Source organism: Leucoraja erinacea, chromosome 9, assembly GCF_028641065.1.
Source record: "Leucoraja erinacea ecotype New England chromosome 9, Leri_hhj_1, whole genome shotgun sequence".
Lineage (NCBI taxonomy): Eukaryota > Metazoa > Chordata > Chondrichthyes > Rajiformes > Rajidae > Leucoraja > Leucoraja erinaceus.
The window spans coordinates 27226726-27246626 of NC_073385.1; the positions used below are offsets into that span (position 1 = coordinate 27226726).

Consider the following 19901-nt stretch of genomic DNA (forward strand, 5'->3'; position numbering starts at 1 on the left):
GCTTGAGGAATGAATTCCTATCAAGTAAGTGGTGGATTCTTGTGAAACTCTACATTCAATATGTCCCAACAAGAAATTAATATAGTGGAAAAATGTTCTCTTTCCAGGATAAAGTAGCTACAGCTACTAATACTGATCGATAAGATCGAGTTCAGATTTAGTCATTCACATATGATACTAGAATATTAACTTGATTTATCTTCCCACAGATGTTGCTATACCTGTTGGCATGCAGGCATTCTATGGTTTTATTATAAATTAGACTAAGTGGGACCCGTTGGGTCCCATGTTCACACGGGAATATTCCAATATTGGTGGCCAGTGGGGGGGCTTTTATTCCAATATTGGTGGCCAGTGGGGGGGCTTTCTGGAGCGCTAGTATGGGTGTTGTGGGCTCAAGGGACTGGTTTCCAGAGTGCTGGTATGGACATTACGGGCCAAATGGATTCTTGGAGTGGCAGTCAAGCCACATGTACTGGCAGCTCACTCACGGCTGGTGGGCTGGCAGTTGACTCACGGCTATTCCTTGAAATTCCATTTCAAGCAGGGTCCAAGGCCACCAAATTCAAATGCAGTTTCATACAATTTCATGCAGGGTGCAAGGCCACCAAATTCAAATGCAGTTTCATACCATTTCATGCAGGGTGCAAGGCCACCAAATTCAAATGCAGTTTCATACCATTTCATGTATGAGCAAGGCCACCACGTTCACATGCAGTTTCATACCATTTCAAGCAGGGTGAAACCAAAATAAAACCACACAAAACACCACACTCACAGTTCAGTAGACATTCAATGTGTTCAGATGATTCACAACTCAGACAGTCGCGACCGCTCCCTCCCCCACCTTGTAGAGACTGAGCCACACCCACACATCCGGGTTTTATAATACCTTCCCCCCTCCGGAAGAGGCATGGCCTTCATGGCATGATTGACAGGAGAGAGATTCTCAACACTTTTATTTTTCATTGAAGGGAAGAATCCTCTGCACCTGATGAGCGGAGGGGACCAAAAATCACAGCCGTAAGTGGTAGCTTTTTATCTAAATTCAATATATAGTGCAAACAGGAAGTTGTCAAGTTTAGACTTTTAATCATGTGCTTTATTTCAAACCAACCACCACCACCAACCATTTGCTGTGCTTTATCGTATACCAACCACCACCAACAACCATTTGCTGTGCTTTATCTCAAACAAACCATCACCAACAACCATTTGCTGTGCTTTATCTCAAACCAACCACCACCAACAACCATTTGCTGTGCTTTATCTCAAACCAACCACAACCAACAACCATTTGCTGTGCTTTATTTCAAACCAACCACCACCAACAAACATTTGCTGTGCTTTTTCAAACCAACCACATTTTCATTTTCAAACAACATGAAGGGCACTCAAGGTAATTAAAACCACACTCATAGTTTAGTAGACATGTGTTCAGTGTTATTCACAGCTCAGACTGAGAGACGTGATCCTCTCTCTCCCCCATCTTGCAGAGACTGACTGAGGCACTCAACACTTCCGGGTTTTATAGTCCCTCCGGAAGGGGCGTGGCCTTCAGGAGAGAGAATCTCAACATTTTTAAACACTAATAACTCTTTTATATTTAATCGGTGGGAAAAATCCTCTTGTCCCACGTAGCGGAGGGGGACTCTGAGTAAGATAGCCAAAATCACAGCCGCAAGTGGCAGCGTTTTTTCTAAAATCAATATACAGAACAGGAAGTGGTCAAGATCAGACTTTTAGTAATACAGTACATATTTCCAGCATCTGTAGTGTTTTGCATTTCCAGTTTATAGCTCATAGTTTCAGCATTATTTTTTTCATCCATTTCCTTTTTTACACCTCACTGGGGCAGATCATCTGCGATAAACAAATCTTCACCACCCTCTCACAGCTGGCATTACTGCCGTTTGTCATTTAAGCACTTCTCCATTGCATCCAATCAGATAGTCCCTCTACACCCCACCGTTGTTTGCAATTTAAAACTGTAGATTGGCTATTTCATACTAGCCAATTATAGTGCTCATTAGTAGTGACCACCTTTTATGTACTTTATATTATCAAGAGCTTGCCTACGCTAGTTAGTATGAGTAGCAGCTAGGAAGTGTAATGCCTGCATATCCTTGCTGTAAGTAGATTTAATAAACATGTGTTGTATCGTGATATGTGTTCGTCTAAACTCATTACATAGTGTCAGAGAGTGAATCTTGCCCACTTCGTTCATGTTTAGCTGGTTTTGTATTTTTTTTGATGGGTTTGTGTGTTTACTATCTCCATCATGGCAAATTTGTGTCGCCATCCTAGTCCTCTGATCTTTGACTCTGACATTGCTGAACGCTGGAGTCCTTTCGAGCGCGAGTACACTCATTATGCTCGCATCGTTCATCGCAATGACTCACCAGATGTGTGTACCTCCATATTGCTTAACATGGCGGGACCTGTGGCAATGAATCGTGCCGACAACTTCACTTTTGCGCCTGCTGTTCTGGATGATGACGGTCAGGTCCTGGTGCCTGCTTAGACAATCGACGACCCTGCCATCTTGCTTACAAACTTCAGGGAGCTGTGTGATCTGCCCTCAAACTACATTATTGAAAGGACCAAGTTTTATGCTCATTTATAGCGGGTCGGTGAACCAATTGAATGTTTTATCAATGTTTAAAGCACATGGCTGCACGCTGTCAATTTCGTGATTTACGCAATGAGCTCATCCGCGACAAACTTGTTGGAGGTGTGCTTGATAGCAAGTAATGGGGTAAACTTCTTCGTAATACTGACCTAACCCTTGATCAAGTAGAGCATGCCTGTCGGATTGCCGAGATAACATCTTCCCACACTGAGTCTGTGCCCTTTGGTCACCGTTCGCAGCATAGTGTTAATCTTACAGACTACGCCTCTCGTAACACCCACACAGGGTCTACTGTTCGGAGCGAAAATTTGAACTATTTCCATGCTACGGGTCGTCAGTTCTGCGTCGCTTATGGGAAAGCCTGTAATTTCTGCAAGAAAGTAAACCACTTTGCACGATGTTGCCGTTCCCGTCTGAACCCAGCAACTTCAAGGACGAGCCTGCACCTGCTACAACATGAACTTGCTGATAATGACTTCCAAGAGCCTGACTTGTCATCCCCCGCTCCGCTCTCAGAAAGTGCAGATACTAGTTCTGCCATCCACTCTCTCTTCCCCTCGTCTAACAAACAACTTGACCCCGAGGTAACAATGTTTGTGAATAACAGGTCTTTGATCGCGAAGGTTGATACTGGCGCAAAATGCAACGTCATCTCATTAGCAGAGTTTAAAAAAATCCGTAATGCTGAACGTATTGAAAAAGCCTCCACCACACTTCGGGCTTACGAGGGAGATGTTCTACACCCACTTGGACAAGCTGATTTAAAGTGCACCATAGACGCGCAGACCCGTACCTTAAAATTTTATATTGTTACAGGGGATTCAGAGACTTTGCTCGGTATCAATGCATGCCTCGACCTAGGCCTGGTATACTTTGGCCGCGCTGTCAATCAACTCTTTCTCGCTGACGGGCCCACTCAACAGGTACACTCTCATTACAAAGAACTGTTTAACGACGAGTTTAGCAAGTTGCCTATCAAATACCACATCGTTGTTGATCCCGACGTCACTCCTGTGGTCCGAGCACCACATTGTGTTCCGTATGCCATGCGTGACAGAGTACACAATGAACTCAAGCGGATGGTCTCCATGGGTGTTATTGCTGAAGTTACTGACCCATTTGACTGGGCTTCCACCATGGTGGTCGCATCAAAGAAAATCAAGGAGATCCGTATCTGCAAAACCCCAGAAATCTTAACACTGCCATCAAACGCCTGCATTACCCAATGCGAACAGTAGAGGAAGTTGCAGCTCATATAGGCAACACATCGGTATTCTCCCTTCTAGATGCCAAAAGCTCATTTTGGCAGATTCCACTGGACACACTTGTCCAATCTCACTACATTCGGCACCCCATTCGGCTGATATAAATTTCTGAGAATGCCCTTTGACATCAACTCCGCCAGCGAAGTTTTCCAGCGCACGATGGAACAATTATTTGCCGAGTACCCATGCGCCATCATTGTTGATAACATTCTCGTTTACGGATGCGATTTGGGTGATCATGACGCTAATCTGTAGAAAGTACTTGATCATGCCAAAGACATTCAGCTCAAACTCAATGCCCCGAAATGCAAGTTTCGAGTTCCAGACGTTACTTACGTCGGATGCTCTCAGACCAGACCCATCAAAAGCTGCAGTTATCAACGAAATGCCAATTCCTGCTGACGTCGTGAGCCTACAAAGGTTCCTTGGAATGGTCAACTACCGTGGCAAATTTATTCCCAACCTCAGCGATATATCTGCCTACCTGCGAGACCTGACACACAAGGATGCTGCATGGTCCTGGTATCCGCAGCACCAAAGAGCTTTTGACACTCACAAATTGCAGCTGGCTAGCACACTTACTCTAGCCTACTTTGCTTTGGAGTTACCAGTAACGATTAACAGACCATTACCAACGACAATTTCAAGCCCGTTTCATACACCTCATACTCTAACTGACACTGAACAGTGTTACGCCCAGATCGAAAAGTAATTGCTCGCAGTGGTTTTCACCTGCACGAAATTCAAGGACTTTATCTTTGGGAAGTCTTTGACTATAGAAACTAACCACCAGCCACTGGTCCACTATTTTGAACAAACCCAGCACTCCTACAACGAATGGTGATGCAACTGCAGCGGTTTGATTTCAACGTCGTCTATAAGAAAGGCAAACATGCACATTGCAGATACGCTATCAAGAACCCCACGCAAAACCAACGAACAACAACTCGCTGAACAGACCAATTCTCAGTAAAGAAGGTATCATATGTTCCGACTGAGTTTGAGCAACCTAGCAGAACACACGGCGGCTGATGAGACTTTACAATTGCTGTCTGCAGTCGTGCCTGGCCAGATAAACAACACAACACCCGCTCGCAATCCGCCCATACTTCCTGGTTTGTGACGAATTGGTATTACAGGACGGGATTATAGTTAAGGGCCACAAGGCAGTGGTCCCAGCTGTCCTCCGGGGCCACCCCAGCGTGGAGGCAACTCTCCAAAGGGCACAAAGCACGTTTTATTGGCCTGGTACGACCAAATACATATGCAAAAGAAATGAAGTTTGCCCCGTCTGCAAACCCTGACACCACATCAGCAGAAGCAGCCTTTACTGCTGCACCCGGTCCCTCCTCTCCCGTGGTCCACATTAGCCACCAACACATTCGAATGGCATGGGAAACACTATCCGGTTCTTGGTGACTCTTACTCGGGCTGGTTCGAAATTGACTTACTTCAAACCATTACTTCTGAAGCGGTTATCGAGAAGTTGCAGCATCACCTCTCCGTCCCTGGCTCCCCTGCACGTATCCTGTCCGAGAACGGCAGATGGTTCACCAGCCAAGCTTTCAAAAACTTTGCAAAACAATGGGACTTTCGACATATTACCAGCAGCCCTGAGTTCCTGCAGTCCAACGGACTAGCCTAACGTGCTGTCTGAAGCTGCAAAAACAACTAATGGAGCAGTGCTACCTTGCAAAATCGGACGTATACCTGGACCTGCTCAACTTGAGGAACATTGCACGGGATCCCAGACTGGGTTCCACAGCCCAACGACTGATGTCTCGCCAAAACCGTGCTCCCCTGCCTGCGTCCCAGCAACCTTTGCAGCCACAAGTCCGTTCTCCGCCTGCAGTCCAGAAACAACTACAATTCAAACGTGACACACAGAAACGCTTCTTTGACAAATCCAGCAAGCCACTTAAAGCTCTCGCACGAGGACAAGTGGCCCGTCTCCTTTACTACAAGGGCCATGCACGTCTGAGTCACATCTACGGCCCTGCCAAAGAACCGCACTCTTATCTGGTTGAAGCTGAAGGAGCCATCTAAATGCAACCGTCAACATATCCTTCCGGTGAAGGAACCGCGTCCTGCGACTCCGTATCCAGATGTCTCGCATTTCGTATACACTCCCAGTCGGTCCCGCGGCCCCACTGCCAACGAACGTTTCCACCGCAGCCTCCCCGTGGCGTTTGGCGACTAGCTCGCCTATCTCATCACCCTCCCTGCCTGTCGGGTCGCCGGTCGTTTCCCCAATTCCCTCCCCGGTATTTTTTCCAATGATAGGAGGTGAGGCGGATTCGTACAACACACGCGCCGGACGGGTTTGCAGGCCACCCATTACATACAGTGATTTTGGGTAATTTTACAAATTCCCAAATGTGTTATTAACATTCCACCTATAATTTACCTAGATTGGCTATTTCATACTAGCCAATTATAGTGCTTGTTAGTAGTGACTCCGCCTATTATGTACTTTATATTATCAAGAGCTTGCCTACGCTAGTTAGTATGAGTAGCAGCTAGGAAATGTAATGTCCTGCAGATCGACGCTGCAAGTAGATTTAATAAACATGTGTTGTATCTTGATATGTGTTTGACTCAACTCATTATAAAAACTAAAGGTCCACTGCTGATTTTCCGACAACTGATGGCCCGGCACCTCTTTAATCCGGACAAAATCAAGGGAACATATTTGAAATCCTTCCCAGAATTCCCCCTGAAAATGTGGTGCCGAGTCGAGGTGAGGCGGCCTATCTTGACCTCATCGGGACATTTGCTGATTGATGGTTCAAGAGTGTCCCCAAAGGCCAGGGCTCTGAAACTCTGGGGCCCGGCCGGAGCCGGCAGGTCCATTCTCATAGCCGACTTCTGAGATCAAATTTGCGGGCTGATATCTCAGCAGTATAGGCAGACTGTTCTGGCACTGTTTGCCTCCTCTCAGAGGCCAAGACCTCTGTTGGTCAGGCAAAAGGGATAATCTAAAAGGCTCTGGAAAATCAGTGGTGGACATTTCACAGCTCAGATTAAATGACATTGACCTGAAATTTCAACTATATTGCCTTCACCACAGATACCGCCTCAACTGCTCAGTTTTTCCACCATCACTTGTATTCTTGTTTTTCTTTCTAACAACCTGATTAAACTTTTAGTTTAGGATTTTAGTTCACTTGAGCTTAGTGTTGAGTTTGCTATTTCTATGAGATAGAAACAGCAGTTGGACCTTTGCATCAATCAACCAGCTACTTGAGCATGAAAACTAAAAACAATATAGATACTTGGACAAAGAAATAAAAGCAGAAATGCTAAAAGAAATATTCAACAGGTCTGGCAGCATCTGTGGAAAGAGAATTAGAGTCAATGTTTCACATCATAGACCTACTTAGCAAATTCTGATGCTGCCTGACCTGCTGAGTGTTTCTAGCGTTTTCTATGGTTTTGGTTCAGTTTTCCAGCACCAGCAGTTTTTTTCTGATTTTCTGTGAAGATGTTTTCACTGTAGTTTTGAGCTCCAACATTGTTGCTTGAAAAGAGCCAGTTAGGAGGATTGCTTCAAGATTATCCCGGGCAGATGTGGCTAAGTGCTGGTATACCTTCACTCTTCCTTCTCCTCATCTGTGTGCCCAGGTCATGTTGCACATTTCCTCATTCCCCAGATCATGTTGCAAATTTCACCGGGAAATATATTTATAATATATAAACAATCAGCTTGCACAGAAGTTTAAAGTCATCTGGGTCCTAATATGTTTTAAAAAACTATAGAAAGCATAACACATTTAGAATTGTATAGGCCATCAATTAGCAAACAATTTGCAAACATTTGAATTTAGTGGTCCTACCTTCTGCTGTATATTGCGAACACTTCTCATCCTCATTCCTCTACATTTATCGTGGGTGTGCAGTTAATGAGATAACATTGAACGGAGAAGCCTATTTAGTGATTAACAGTAACAGAATCGATCACAAAAGCATTGCAATCACTTTCACTGAGTTACTGAACTTATTGTAGTGGCAGGGGGTTGGTTTTAAACCTATTTCTTTTGATTAACTGCACTGGAAAATCAAATGTTGTGACATGTCTAAAGGAAATTTGATTTTTTATATCATCCTTATACTGCAGAAACTTACCATTCTAATGTGTGGACAAGATGCTACCTACCTCAGCTATGAGGGCAGCCAGTGATGGATTGCAGAGCAAAAGCCATCTCCTCGGAGTAATTCCATTTGTTTTATTCTGAAATTTTACTGGTTCAATCTCACTAAAGTCCTTAAAACTAAATGATAGAAAAAAAGACAACAAAAAACACAGAAAACATTTAATTTTCAATATCTAAATGCAACTTTATTCCAGAAATATTTACATGGCACTAATAGAGATAATTGAGATGAAATCAACTAAAGGAATGCCTTGGTATAAAGGTCATTGCCCAAGCATTTCTGAAAAAATGGTACAGTACAGATAAAGCTGAAACAATACCTATTGTACAATCAGGGCTGCCAACTCTCACGCATTGAGCATGAGACTCGCACATTTCACAAAATTCTCACGCTGATCACAAATTTCTCACGCTCAAAAATCTACAGGTGCTGGAAATTCAAAATAAAGCAAAATTTGTTTTAGAGGTGAGTAAAAACCATGAAGGGAATATATAAGGTGAATGCATGGTCTTTTTCCCGGGATATGTGATTCAAGAACTAGAGGGCATTAGTTTAAAGCAGGGCTGTCAAACTGCTGGATGATTTGGAGGAAAAAAAGTTTAGATTCTCCCCTGCAGATGGTGTGATAGTGAGACACACGGCAGCGGTGCTAGCATCGACACCACCCCCCCCCCCCCCCCCCCCCCCACCCCCCGAGGCATCGCTCACACCTCCCACCCTCACCTCCAGCAGCTTTGTATCCGTAGGCCACTCTGTCCACACCCCATTGAGTTTTAACCCCTGCCCGGAGCCAGGAACGGACCGGGTGAGTGGGGGCGTCGGTGCTGCCACCGGAATCGCGTGGATGAATCTCGGGCTAAGGCCGAGATAGAAAAGAAAAAGATCATTGGATTTCTTGTTAAACAACCAGATGAAAAGAAGAAAGAGAAAAATCAAGAAACTGCAAATGCTAGAAATGTGAGATAAAAACTGAAAATGCCAAAGAAAGTCAAGTAGCAGAAAGACCATTCAACTGAATCGTTAAGTTTCTCTTCCAACAATTGCCACCAAACACAAGATTATATGTCGGAAATAAACAGATCGGGAATGGAAGAATGGTCAATTAGAGTGGATTAATTAATGTCAAATTAGAGAAATAAAGAAAGAGATTAGATTAAGAGAGAAAAAAACAGAGAAATAGTAAGAAAAAAAATAACAAAAAACAACTAGAATAGCATTTTTAGAGTCCAGTAATTCTTGTTGTCTCAAGTAAATCATTGTGATGGGACTAATTAGCTGACAGGGCAAACAGTAAGAGATACAAGAAGATCATTGGAGGAAATTGTTAAATGGCAAAGTTCCTGACCAAAGGCAAACGATTTACAAGGCATGATGATCATCCAGGGAAGATAATTTCAGATGTGACTTATCTAGTGCCTTCTTGCCTTGGGTTGGTAAAAAAAGTGATAACTGAGTCCATCTATTGATGAAATGCAGTACCTCATCTCATGATATGTATAAAATGGCACTCTTGAGAATGTGTGGACCATTTCCAGAAGACAATTGGATCCTTCCTTCCTGCCGTCAATTGATCAATCCATTAAAACATCCCAGACTTATTAGTGTGTTTTTTGCTCCACAGACACACAAAGCAAATAGCTGGAAAGGCAGATTTTCTGGTTAAAAATTACTTCCTAACTGGCAGACAATGGAGATGATGGGATAGATTTGAGTAACGATGTCTCCAATAATGGCTTCCAGCCTGAAGCAAGCACTTCACCGTAGGCTGAAAGTTGATAGTTGGGAAAGAATACGAAAAAATAAAGATAAAACAGCGGTTCAGGCAGCATCTCTGGATAAAAGGAATAGGTGACGTTTCAGGTTGGTATCCTTCTTCAGACTTAAAGCAGAGGTGGGGGGGGGGGGGGGGGGCCACCTACTCCTTTTCTCCAGATATGCTGCCTGAGTAACTAATCTGGAGGAAAGAAATGGACATAGAAAATAGGTACAGGAGTAGGCCATTTGGCCCTTCGAGCCTGCACCGCCATTCAATATGATCATGCTGATCATCCAACTCAGTATCCTGTACCTGCCTTCTCTCCATAATCCCTGATACCTTTAGCCACAAGGGCCACATCTAACTCCCTCTTAAATATAACCAATGAACTGGCCTCAACTACCTTCTGTGGCAGAGAATTCCAGAGATTTACCACTCTCTGTTGAAAAATGGTTTTCTCATCGCGGTCATAAAAGATTTCCCTTTTATCCTTAAACTGTGGTCTGGACTTCCCCAACATCGGGAACAATCTTCCTGCATCTAGCCTGTCCAATCCCTTAAGAATTTTGTACTTTTCTATAAGATCCCCCCTCTATCTTCTAAATTCTAGCAAGTACAAGCCGAGTCTATCCAGTCTATCTTCATATGAAAGTCCTGACATCCCATGAATCAGTCTGGTGAACCTTCACTATGGCAAGAATGTCTTTCCTCAGAACAGATTAGGGCTGGCAAAGATAAACACAGGTCGGGTGCAGCCCAAGTTGGCATATTATTGGCTGGGGAAGGTGTGATAACAAGAGGGAGACCAGTGAAACAGGTAGGACGACTAGGGTTGGGTATCTCAGTTCTAAATGGCCTACCCCTTATTCGTAAACTGTGGCTCCTGGTTCTCGACTCCCCCAACACCAGGAACATGTTTCCTGCATCCAGCGTGTCTAATCCCTTAATAATTTTATATGTTTCTATAAGATCACCTTTCATCCTTCCAAATTCTAGTGGAACGCCCAGTCGTTCCATTCTTTCATCATATGACAGTCCCACCATCCCAGAAATTAACCTCGTGAACCTACGCTGCACTTCCTCAATATAGCAAAAGCTACCTTCAGCGGGGCTGCAGACCTGTCCCAGCCCGTGTGCGCGATTTTGGTGCCGTTGAGAATGGGGCGGGTTTAAATCGCGATTTTCCCTAGGCTATTCAAATCGAGGTTCTTCAGCCTACTTAGTTGCTGTCGAAAAATCGCTGGGAGGTTCATTTGCTGGAGCTATTTTTAAACTTAATTGGCTAATTTAATTGTTATAGTAGGTTAAAAATTATCCTCTAAACCCGCGACCGCCGACAACGGGATGGATCTCATACAGGGGACAACGGAAGGTAGGTTGTTTATTTTTACATTAAAAGGGCTTCTTAAGATCCCTTTATACAAAGTTTTATGTTGCGAGTAGCCCCATTAAATCCCGCAGTATTTTTCTGGGCATATGGGGGTATAAATCTACCTCAATGGGAACATTCCAAACCAGCTCGTTCCGCAGAGTTCCACAGGATCCCACTCAAAAGCTGATTTAAATGGCCATTAATTTACAGCAATTGAACACTAAATTCCTTCCATTTGACCTATACATTAATGTAAATGAGATTTAAAAATCATGTTTTATTGTGAATTCTTTGTGAATGTTATTTGGACACTTAGGCTATTTAAAAATGTTAATATTTTCTTAAGAAATGGATAGACGTTTAGATCTAGTAATTGAAGTTTGGAATTAGCTACAATTGGGTAACTAACTAATTATATGCTTTAATTTCAGGTCATCCAAGTAAGATTGTTTCATATTTGTTTCAGAATGCTTCAATCTATAATAACTGAACATTTCTTTCAGTTCTCTTAATTTTTCAGAAAGTTATGGCCATTTCACTGTCCTCGATCACAGCTTTTGTGTTAAGTCAATGGAAAATCAATTTCACAATTTCCACAAGATGCTAATTTCCAAGTATGAAAATGGCCATAACGTTTTTAATACTGAAGATATGAAAGTGAATTAGGTGTCAAATTAAACTTATTTTTGTGCTTTATCTGATAGGATAAATTGCAGACTTGATTTTTTAAATCTCAAAATTTTGTAACATTGCTACTCAATAGCAAGAACATCCTTCCTCAAATTAGGAGACCAAAACTGCACACAATATTCCAGGTGTTGTTTCATCAGGGCCCTGTACAACTGCAGAAGGACCTATTTGCTCCTATATTAAATTTCTCTCGTTATGAAGGCCAGCACACCATTAGCTGTCTTCATTGCCTACTCTACCCGCATGCTTACTTTCAGTGACTGATGTACAAGCACACCCAGGTATCGTTGCACTTCCCCTTTTCCTAATCTGACACCATTCAGATAATAATCTGCCTTCTTGTTCTTGCCACCAAAGTGGATATCTTTTTTGGGAAACTGTCATGCCGCAACTTAGTCCATGCCCCTCACTGTTCCCTGCCAATGGTATACGAGTGTGACATCTGGTTCTACTGGAGAGAGCTTGAGAGATGTAATTAATGAGATGTCAGTAGTCAAGCATCTTGAATAATCCTACGCCACAGTTTACACAAAATTAAACTAAAACCAGATGCAATCACCTTGGGGATGTTAAAGGGCCTGTCCCACTTTCACGACTTAATTCAAAACTTCTGCCGAGTTTAAAGGAATTGAAAAAAAACCAAGATTGTGGTAATCTACGAATTCCTACGACCTTCCACGACTATGTTCAAGAACTCCTACGAACGCCTACGAGTATGTCTACAGATTCCCACGACTATTTGGATGCCCTCCTTACGAGTAAAAAGTTGCAATTTCTTTCATCCCGACCATTTTTTACTCGTGGACATTTTTTATCGGATGGAAAAAACGTCCCGACTTACCTGATGTCACGAGTACCTACGGCTAGCATAACAAGCCGGCACGATATATCTACGAACTCCTACGGACTTGTTACGAACATTCTGAGAGTTTGAATCAAGGGGAAAACTCGGGAGAATTCGTGAATAACTTGTGAAAGTGGGACAGGCCCTTAAGACTGAAGGCTTGTGTTCAACAGTCACTATTTTGTTCACTCAGTGGTCCACATTTCAAATTCTGGTGGGCCACCTCAAATCCTCGTTTTCCTGTGGTGCAGTGACCCCAATCACTTTCATTTTCACAAAGGGACAGGGCTTACTTTGCAATGTGGCGTCAAATCACAAAATCCAGCAGATTCCTGGCTACAAACCTTAATTAGTTTAGTTTAGGGAAACAGGCCCTTCGGCCCACTGAGTCCAAACCGACTAGCCATCCCCGCACATTAACACCATCCTACACACACTAGAGACAAATTACACTTATGCCAGGCCAATTAACCTACAAACCTGTACGTGTAGGAGGAAACCGAAGATCTCGGAGAAAACCCTCATGGTCACGGGGAGAACATACAAACGCCATACAGACGGCATCCGTAGTTAGGATCAAACCCTGGTCTCTGACGCTGCAAGCATTGTAAGGCAGCAACTCTACTGCTGTGCCACCGTGCTGCTTTACTTCACTGTTAAATAACTAATGGATCACATCAATCAGCTGCCTCAGTGACACTGAATCTAATTAGTCAGCTACAGAAAAAAATAAAGGTGGGGCGCCTGTTGTTCCACCAGTAGACCCGAGAGAGTGGGAAACAGACAAGACCATGGAGAGGAAACCAAGCTGGCATCAGTAAATGTGGTACATTTATGGGCCACAGAGATATTCTTGCATCCCACAATTAAATAAAACAAAACCCAGGAAATGTAAGGCCTTCTCTAACTTCGGATGCAAGATCATTAAATGAAACATTAACTCTGTTCCTCTTTCCACAGGTGTAGCCTAACCTACTGAGGGCTTCCAGCAATTTTCATTTTATTTTAGATTTCTTGCATCTAAAATATTTTGGATTTCACGGGACATATTCTTTGACTGGACTGTTTTGGACAATGCAATGTTTGCTCCATTGTACATATTTCTAAAATGGTAATCTGTAGGTGTTTGAATCATTCAACAGCCTAATGATTCCCACGCTTTTTAAAAGAGGTCTTGCCTCTTTTTGCTAACATTTTTAGCAATGTAAGAAAGGTGTCAACAGTATCTTCCAAATAAAGACAATTACAAATTGATAAAGGTCTTTCAACCAAAATGGTAATTTGCAAATTGAATCAGTAATAAGGAAGGCAAATGTAAGCATTTATTTCGAAAGGACTTGATATATCAGCTACGATTGAGTAGATTGTATAGGCGGAGTAGACTCAATGGGCTGAATTACGTAATTCTGTTCCTATGACCTGAAGTATTACTTAGTCTGAAGAAGGGTCTTGACCCGAAACATCACCCATTCCTTCTCTCCAGAATTGCTGCCTCTCCCGCTGAGTTGGTCCAGCATGCTGTATCTACCTTCGCTTTAAACCAGCATCTGCAGTTCTTTCTTACATATGAAGTATTACTGATATTTTTCAGTGTATGTAAATATTATTCAAGAATATCCTTACACCTGATTTTTGATGATTGTGGAATGGATCCTGGCTACTCCATTCACTGAATGTGAACCCACAATGCAGAGGTGTGCCATATTTATCTTCTTTTCCACACCCTCTTCTATTAAACTCATTCGGATTAAACGCTGTACATCACCAGGATATAAATTTTTGATATTCTGTGGAAGACATTTTCAATAGCTGTAAAGAGAATTCTGTTATCAATCTCATACAATCAACAGTTATACTGCACAGAAATTGGCCCTTTCATTCACCATGCCTATTTTGTACATCAAGGACTTATCAATATTAATCTCATTTACTTAATAGGTTTGTAGCCTACCATCGCTTGGCAATTGTGTGTCCAGATATTGCTTAAATATTTTGGGAGTTTTGTGCCTACGCTTCATAGGCAGTGTGTTCCAGGTTTCAACCATCCTCTGGTTCAAAAAGATTTGCCTCGGATCCCCTTCATATCTCTTATTCATCACCAAAATGTACATCCTCTTACCTTCAACACCTCTGCCCTGGGAAAACATTTGCTATCTACACATTACTGTGTATCTCTACCAGGTCTTTCCGTCTCCTTTGCTCCAAGGAAAACAAATCTGGCCTACTCAGTCTCTCATGTTGAATCCCGGTGAAACTGCTCCGCACCTTCTTGAGTACAATTGTGTTCTTTCTACACCATAGAAACCAAACGGGCACAAAATGTTCCAGACGTGACCTCAGCAGTGTTTTTTAATTTGTTCCAAGATCTCCCTGCATTTATGTTACATGCCTCAGCGAATGAAGGAAGCATACCATATGTATTCTTCACCACTTTATTTGTCTATGCTTTACCCTTAGGGATCCTTGGACATGTACACTAATTTTGGATAATTTGTAAATTTACAAAATATACTCACTACATTCACATCTTCATTAACATACAAAAGCTTGAAAGCATGAGCCACTCAGCTCAGAAAAACCTTCGTCCATGTGATATCACACCACTGAACGGTCATAGTTTTAGGATGAGAGGGTCCAACGTTTAAGGGTGATGTGTGAGGCAAGTTATTTTTTTACACAACTAATTTTTTTTTTAGTTTAGAGATACAGTGTGGATACAGGCCCTTCGGCCCAACGGTTCCGCGCCGACCAGCGATCCCCGCATATTAACACTATCCCACACACACTGGGGACAATTTTTACATTTACCAAGCCAATTTACCTACAAACCTGTACGTTTTTGTTGTGTGGGAGGAAACGGAAGATATCGGAGATAACCCACACAGGTCTCAGGGAGAACGTACAAACTCTATACCGACAGCACCTGTAGTCGGGATCAAACCCGGGTCTCCAGCCCTGCATTCGCTGTAAGGCAGCAACTCTTACCGCTGCACTACCATGACCGCTCGTGAATGCCCGGATCGCGCGGTCAGGGATGGTGGTGGATGCACATACAAAAGTGGCAATTAAGAGTCATTTGGATAGGCACATGGATACAAAGAGATATGAATTATGTGCAGGCAGATAAGAGCTAGTTTTGGAATCATGTTCGGCAAAGGCATTGTGGGCGGAATGGCCTGTTCTTGTGCTGTTCTTTGTTCCTCCCATAAGCTAGGGTGAAGCCCTGATCTCCCAACCTACCTCATTGCGGACTGTGATTTTTTTTTTCCATATCTGTAATGTTATTATGCTGTAACACAATATTCTGCCCTTGGTATTTTTCTCTTTTCACTACCTGCTGTACTTATATATGTCTTGATTGTACTTGTGTACAGTATGATAACGTACAAGAGTTTTCACTTGTACTTGATTGTACTTGTGTACAGGATAACGTACAAGAGTTTTCACTATATCACGGTAATATATAACAAACAGTAAGTGTCCCATCACTGATCCATGTGGTGCATCGCTGGTCCCAAGCTTCGTACTTGGTCTCCTTTTGTCAGGTATATTTTGAATCCAATTTGACAATTTGCCTTGGTTACCACGGCCTCTAATCTTTTGGACCAGCCTTCCAGGTGGGATCTCATGCGTTCCTTCAATTATTTCAAATAATTATTCCTTCATTTAGGCCATTTGGGGAGAGAGGGAAGGGGGTGGGGGAGGGAAGGGGGGTGGGGGAGAGAGGGATGGGGTGGGAGGGGGAGGAGAGGGGTGAGGAGAGGGAAAGGGATGGGGAGGGGGAGAGAGGGGATGGGGAGGGGGAGAGAGGTGTGGGGGAGGGGGAGGGAGGGGAGGAGGGAGATGGGGTAGGGGGAGGGGGGGGAAGAGTGTGGAGGGAGGGGGAGAAGGGTGGGGAGGAGAGAGTGGAAATAATGGGGAGGGAGAGTGGAAGGGGGAGGGGTAGGGACAGTCCATCTGTTCCCCATTCCCTATCACCCCCAATCCTCTTTCTCTATTCCCACACACTTGATGAAGCACTTCGACACAGGCTGCGGGGGTGGGGGAGGGACTGGGGCTTCTGCAAAGGCATATGTAAATGGATCCATTCCGATTGGACATCTGTGAGCATTGGGCATTGTGACATCACATGATGGAACGTTCACCAACATGTTATGGATGAGAGCTTTTTTTTTTACATTTTGAAATTTTGGGGGGGGGGGAGAAGGATTTTATTAAAAATGTGTACATAAACACGACAAAATTTAATCAGGAGTGGATACTTGGAATGAAAAGTGAAATCTCTGCCGAAATGGAAAAGATTTCTGCGTTTCTGCGTGTGATGTTGGCGTAGCAATGAATCAAAGGCTGGCACCCACAAGTCAGGCAGAAACACACACACACAGTTTTAATATATAAAAGTATATTAGACCAAGTGCAGACGCGTTGAGTCTGTTCCCGCAAGGGGCGGTTGTGAGGGGAGGGGGCGGCCTGAGGCGTTACACACACACTAACCAAGCTCTCACATACGCACACACTCTAACCACCCCTCACACACTAACGACCCCCATTGATATTATAATAAGAAGGAGGGAGGAGAAGGGTAGGGCCGCCCAGCAGCCGTCGGCCTCAAAGTGAGCCTCAGCTCCATGGCCTCGCATCCTCGCCGCTTCAGACCCCGAGTACGGGGAGGGGGGTGGGGGGGGGGGGGGGGGTAAGCGTGATCCCGTGTGAGCTTGCGGGCTGCCAGCGAGGACGGCGAAAAGCAGCGGGGGGACCAGCCGATCTGTGGCTTCCGCCAGCGTGACAGAGCCGGGCCGGGGTGGGGGGGGGGGGGGGAGAAGAGCCGGGCGACAGCAGGCATTCGCGCGGGGCACGCGATTAGAAGGTGGGCAGCGGGAGGCGAAAAAATTAGTGATGGGGGAGGGGGGGTGAAGGATTTTAATAAAAATGTGTAAATTTGACTAAATTTAATGAGGAGTGGATATGCGATTGTAAAAGTAAAATCACTAGCGAAATGGTAAAAATCTCGGCGTTTTTGCGTCTGGTTTTCGCGGAGTAACGAATCAAAGGCAAAATCAAAGGCAAAATAGTAAGATTAAATGAGAACTTACCAGTTTGAAGTTTGATCTGTATTTTATGAGGAGTTACGATGAGGGATTACGTGAAGAACCCGCTCAGCACGCATGCGCGGCATACTTCAAAGCAGCGGTGTGGAATCACAGATAGACACAGTTATTGAAATAAACATAGTAAGACAAGGAGACATCAGTTTATCAGTTTGATCCATAGTATTGAGGGTGGGAGCCGAGGGCACGTAATCCCTCATCGTAACTCCTCATAAAATACAGATCAAACTTCAAACTGGTAAGTTCTCGTTTAATCTTACTATTTTACTTCGGAGTCACGTGAGTGACTACGTGAAGACTTCAAAGCTCTGTGATTTCAAACCGTGTAACAGTTCATACTTCACTCGCTGCCGAAGTCATTCGAGGGAGGAAGTATGTTATCGTAATCAACCATGAATCTGTTTGTAAAAACAATAATGGTGTTATTAACAACAACAAGACCAATTGCTCCCCCGGGCTTAAATTATATATTTTTTGCAGATTATTTTTCTGCAAACGTTACAGGCTCTGTCAGTGGTTTGTTATAAAAGCTTGGAACGTATACTCCCTAGACCACCCTGCAGTAGCCAGGATGTGGTCCATAGGCTCATCCATCCTCTTAGTTACTGACGTGGAAGCTGTCCTGGTGGAATAAGATTTATACACGTTAGTGTTTTCTCCAGCAACTCCCAGTACCTGCTTGGGCCACTAGAGATAGTTTAGCTCGTCACCCGACCAAGAGGTTTATTGTGGCTGACCCATAAGGCTTTTTCCTCTCCCTCGGTATTCCTTATTGTGTCGATGTAGATCTCTAAGTGGGTCATGACACATAAAACGTGGTTCAGGTGGGTATACCCAGAATTTCATGACTGGACCTGATGTTCCTGGTCTGTTCTGTTTGGCCAACCCTTGAATGGGAATGTGACACTGTCTGGTGTTATAACCATGTTGTCCAATCGCAGTAGATGGGAGAACTGGCTCTTTGTGTTGAGGTAAGGCCACCAGCATGTCCATCTTCAGGGTAGGCTGTTCCAGGGTGAGTGACCTGGCTGGTGATCATCCCCTAAGGTATGTCAGGATTTCACTGACATCCCAATTTGGGTGTACCTATTTCTGGGGAATGGATTGATATACCTCTCCTGTATCTGATCACCAGTGAGCGGTACCCAAGTTGAGTAGGCTGACAGAACATTTCCTTCATTGTGGTGAAGACCTGCCAGGAGCTCCAGTACAGTTTTTTGTTGTAGTTGAATGTGTAATTCCTGTTTTGGAAAAACAGTGTCCCATTTCTTGATGCTCCTCAGGTATGTTCCCTAGGATATGCGACGGAATGCTGTCATCGGGTTGATAGTGCTGCTGATCCAAGCACAGCAGTGGTCTTCCCAATTCTTTTAATGACCATGCCGAGGATCACTGGGAACCATGCCTGTGGACTTGGTCCACTGTAATTTGCGTAGTACCCGACTGATGAAGCCGTAGTACCTATTGAAGAGGTAGAAGGAAAGGAGAACATAGAGATTAGATTCCACCTACCCCTCAATACGCGGGAATGTCTCCATTGCCGCTGCCTTGAGATTGGTTTCATGTGACGTAAGTTAGTACGTGGTGATTTAATTGGATATAAGGAATCGATATCTGGTGTCCATATTGCTTAGTAATTTCAGCAAATATTTTGGGTTTAAATGTATGTTTACAGTATTTAGCTCACCTGATAGGTGAGTTACTGATGGTCAAACATGCTTGACGACATACGGTTACCAATTGTTAATAAATTGTCACCTAATTTCGATGTTCTCCGCCCAAGTGGTTTGGTATATTCAGATTCAGAATCTGAATCTGAATATACCAAACCACTTGGGCGGAGAACATCGAAATTAGGTGACAATTTATTAACAATTGGTAACCATATGCCACCACTGTGATGTTGTTAACTTATAAACGAACATGCAAATTTGGTGGATTACTGAGCAATGCTTCACTAGAATTAAGTAAGTTAATATATAACACGTTTAAGTCAATTCACATTGGCACTAAGTATTACAAGCTCAGTAACACATCAGGACACATAAGATGTTACTCAAAACAGGATACCACTCCAGA

At 43.6% G+C, this 19901-nt stretch overlaps 1 protein-coding gene across 2 annotated transcripts in view; it reads right to left on the minus strand.

Moving 5' to 3' along the window:
* LOC129700153 (glycogen phosphorylase, liver form-like) overlaps window positions 1-19901 on the minus strand; it is a 130368-nt gene that overhangs the window by 41405 nt on the left and 69062 nt on the right. For both annotated transcript variants that reach the window (XM_055640390.1, XM_055640391.1), the window contains 2 exons: window positions 14338-14501; window positions 8054-8168 (listed from right to left, as the gene is read on the minus strand). In XM_055640390.1, the coding sequence (XP_055496365.1) occupies window positions 8054-8168; window positions 14338-14501 (279 nt within the window). The remainder of the gene's footprint in view (window positions 1-8053; window positions 8169-14337; window positions 14502-19901) is intronic.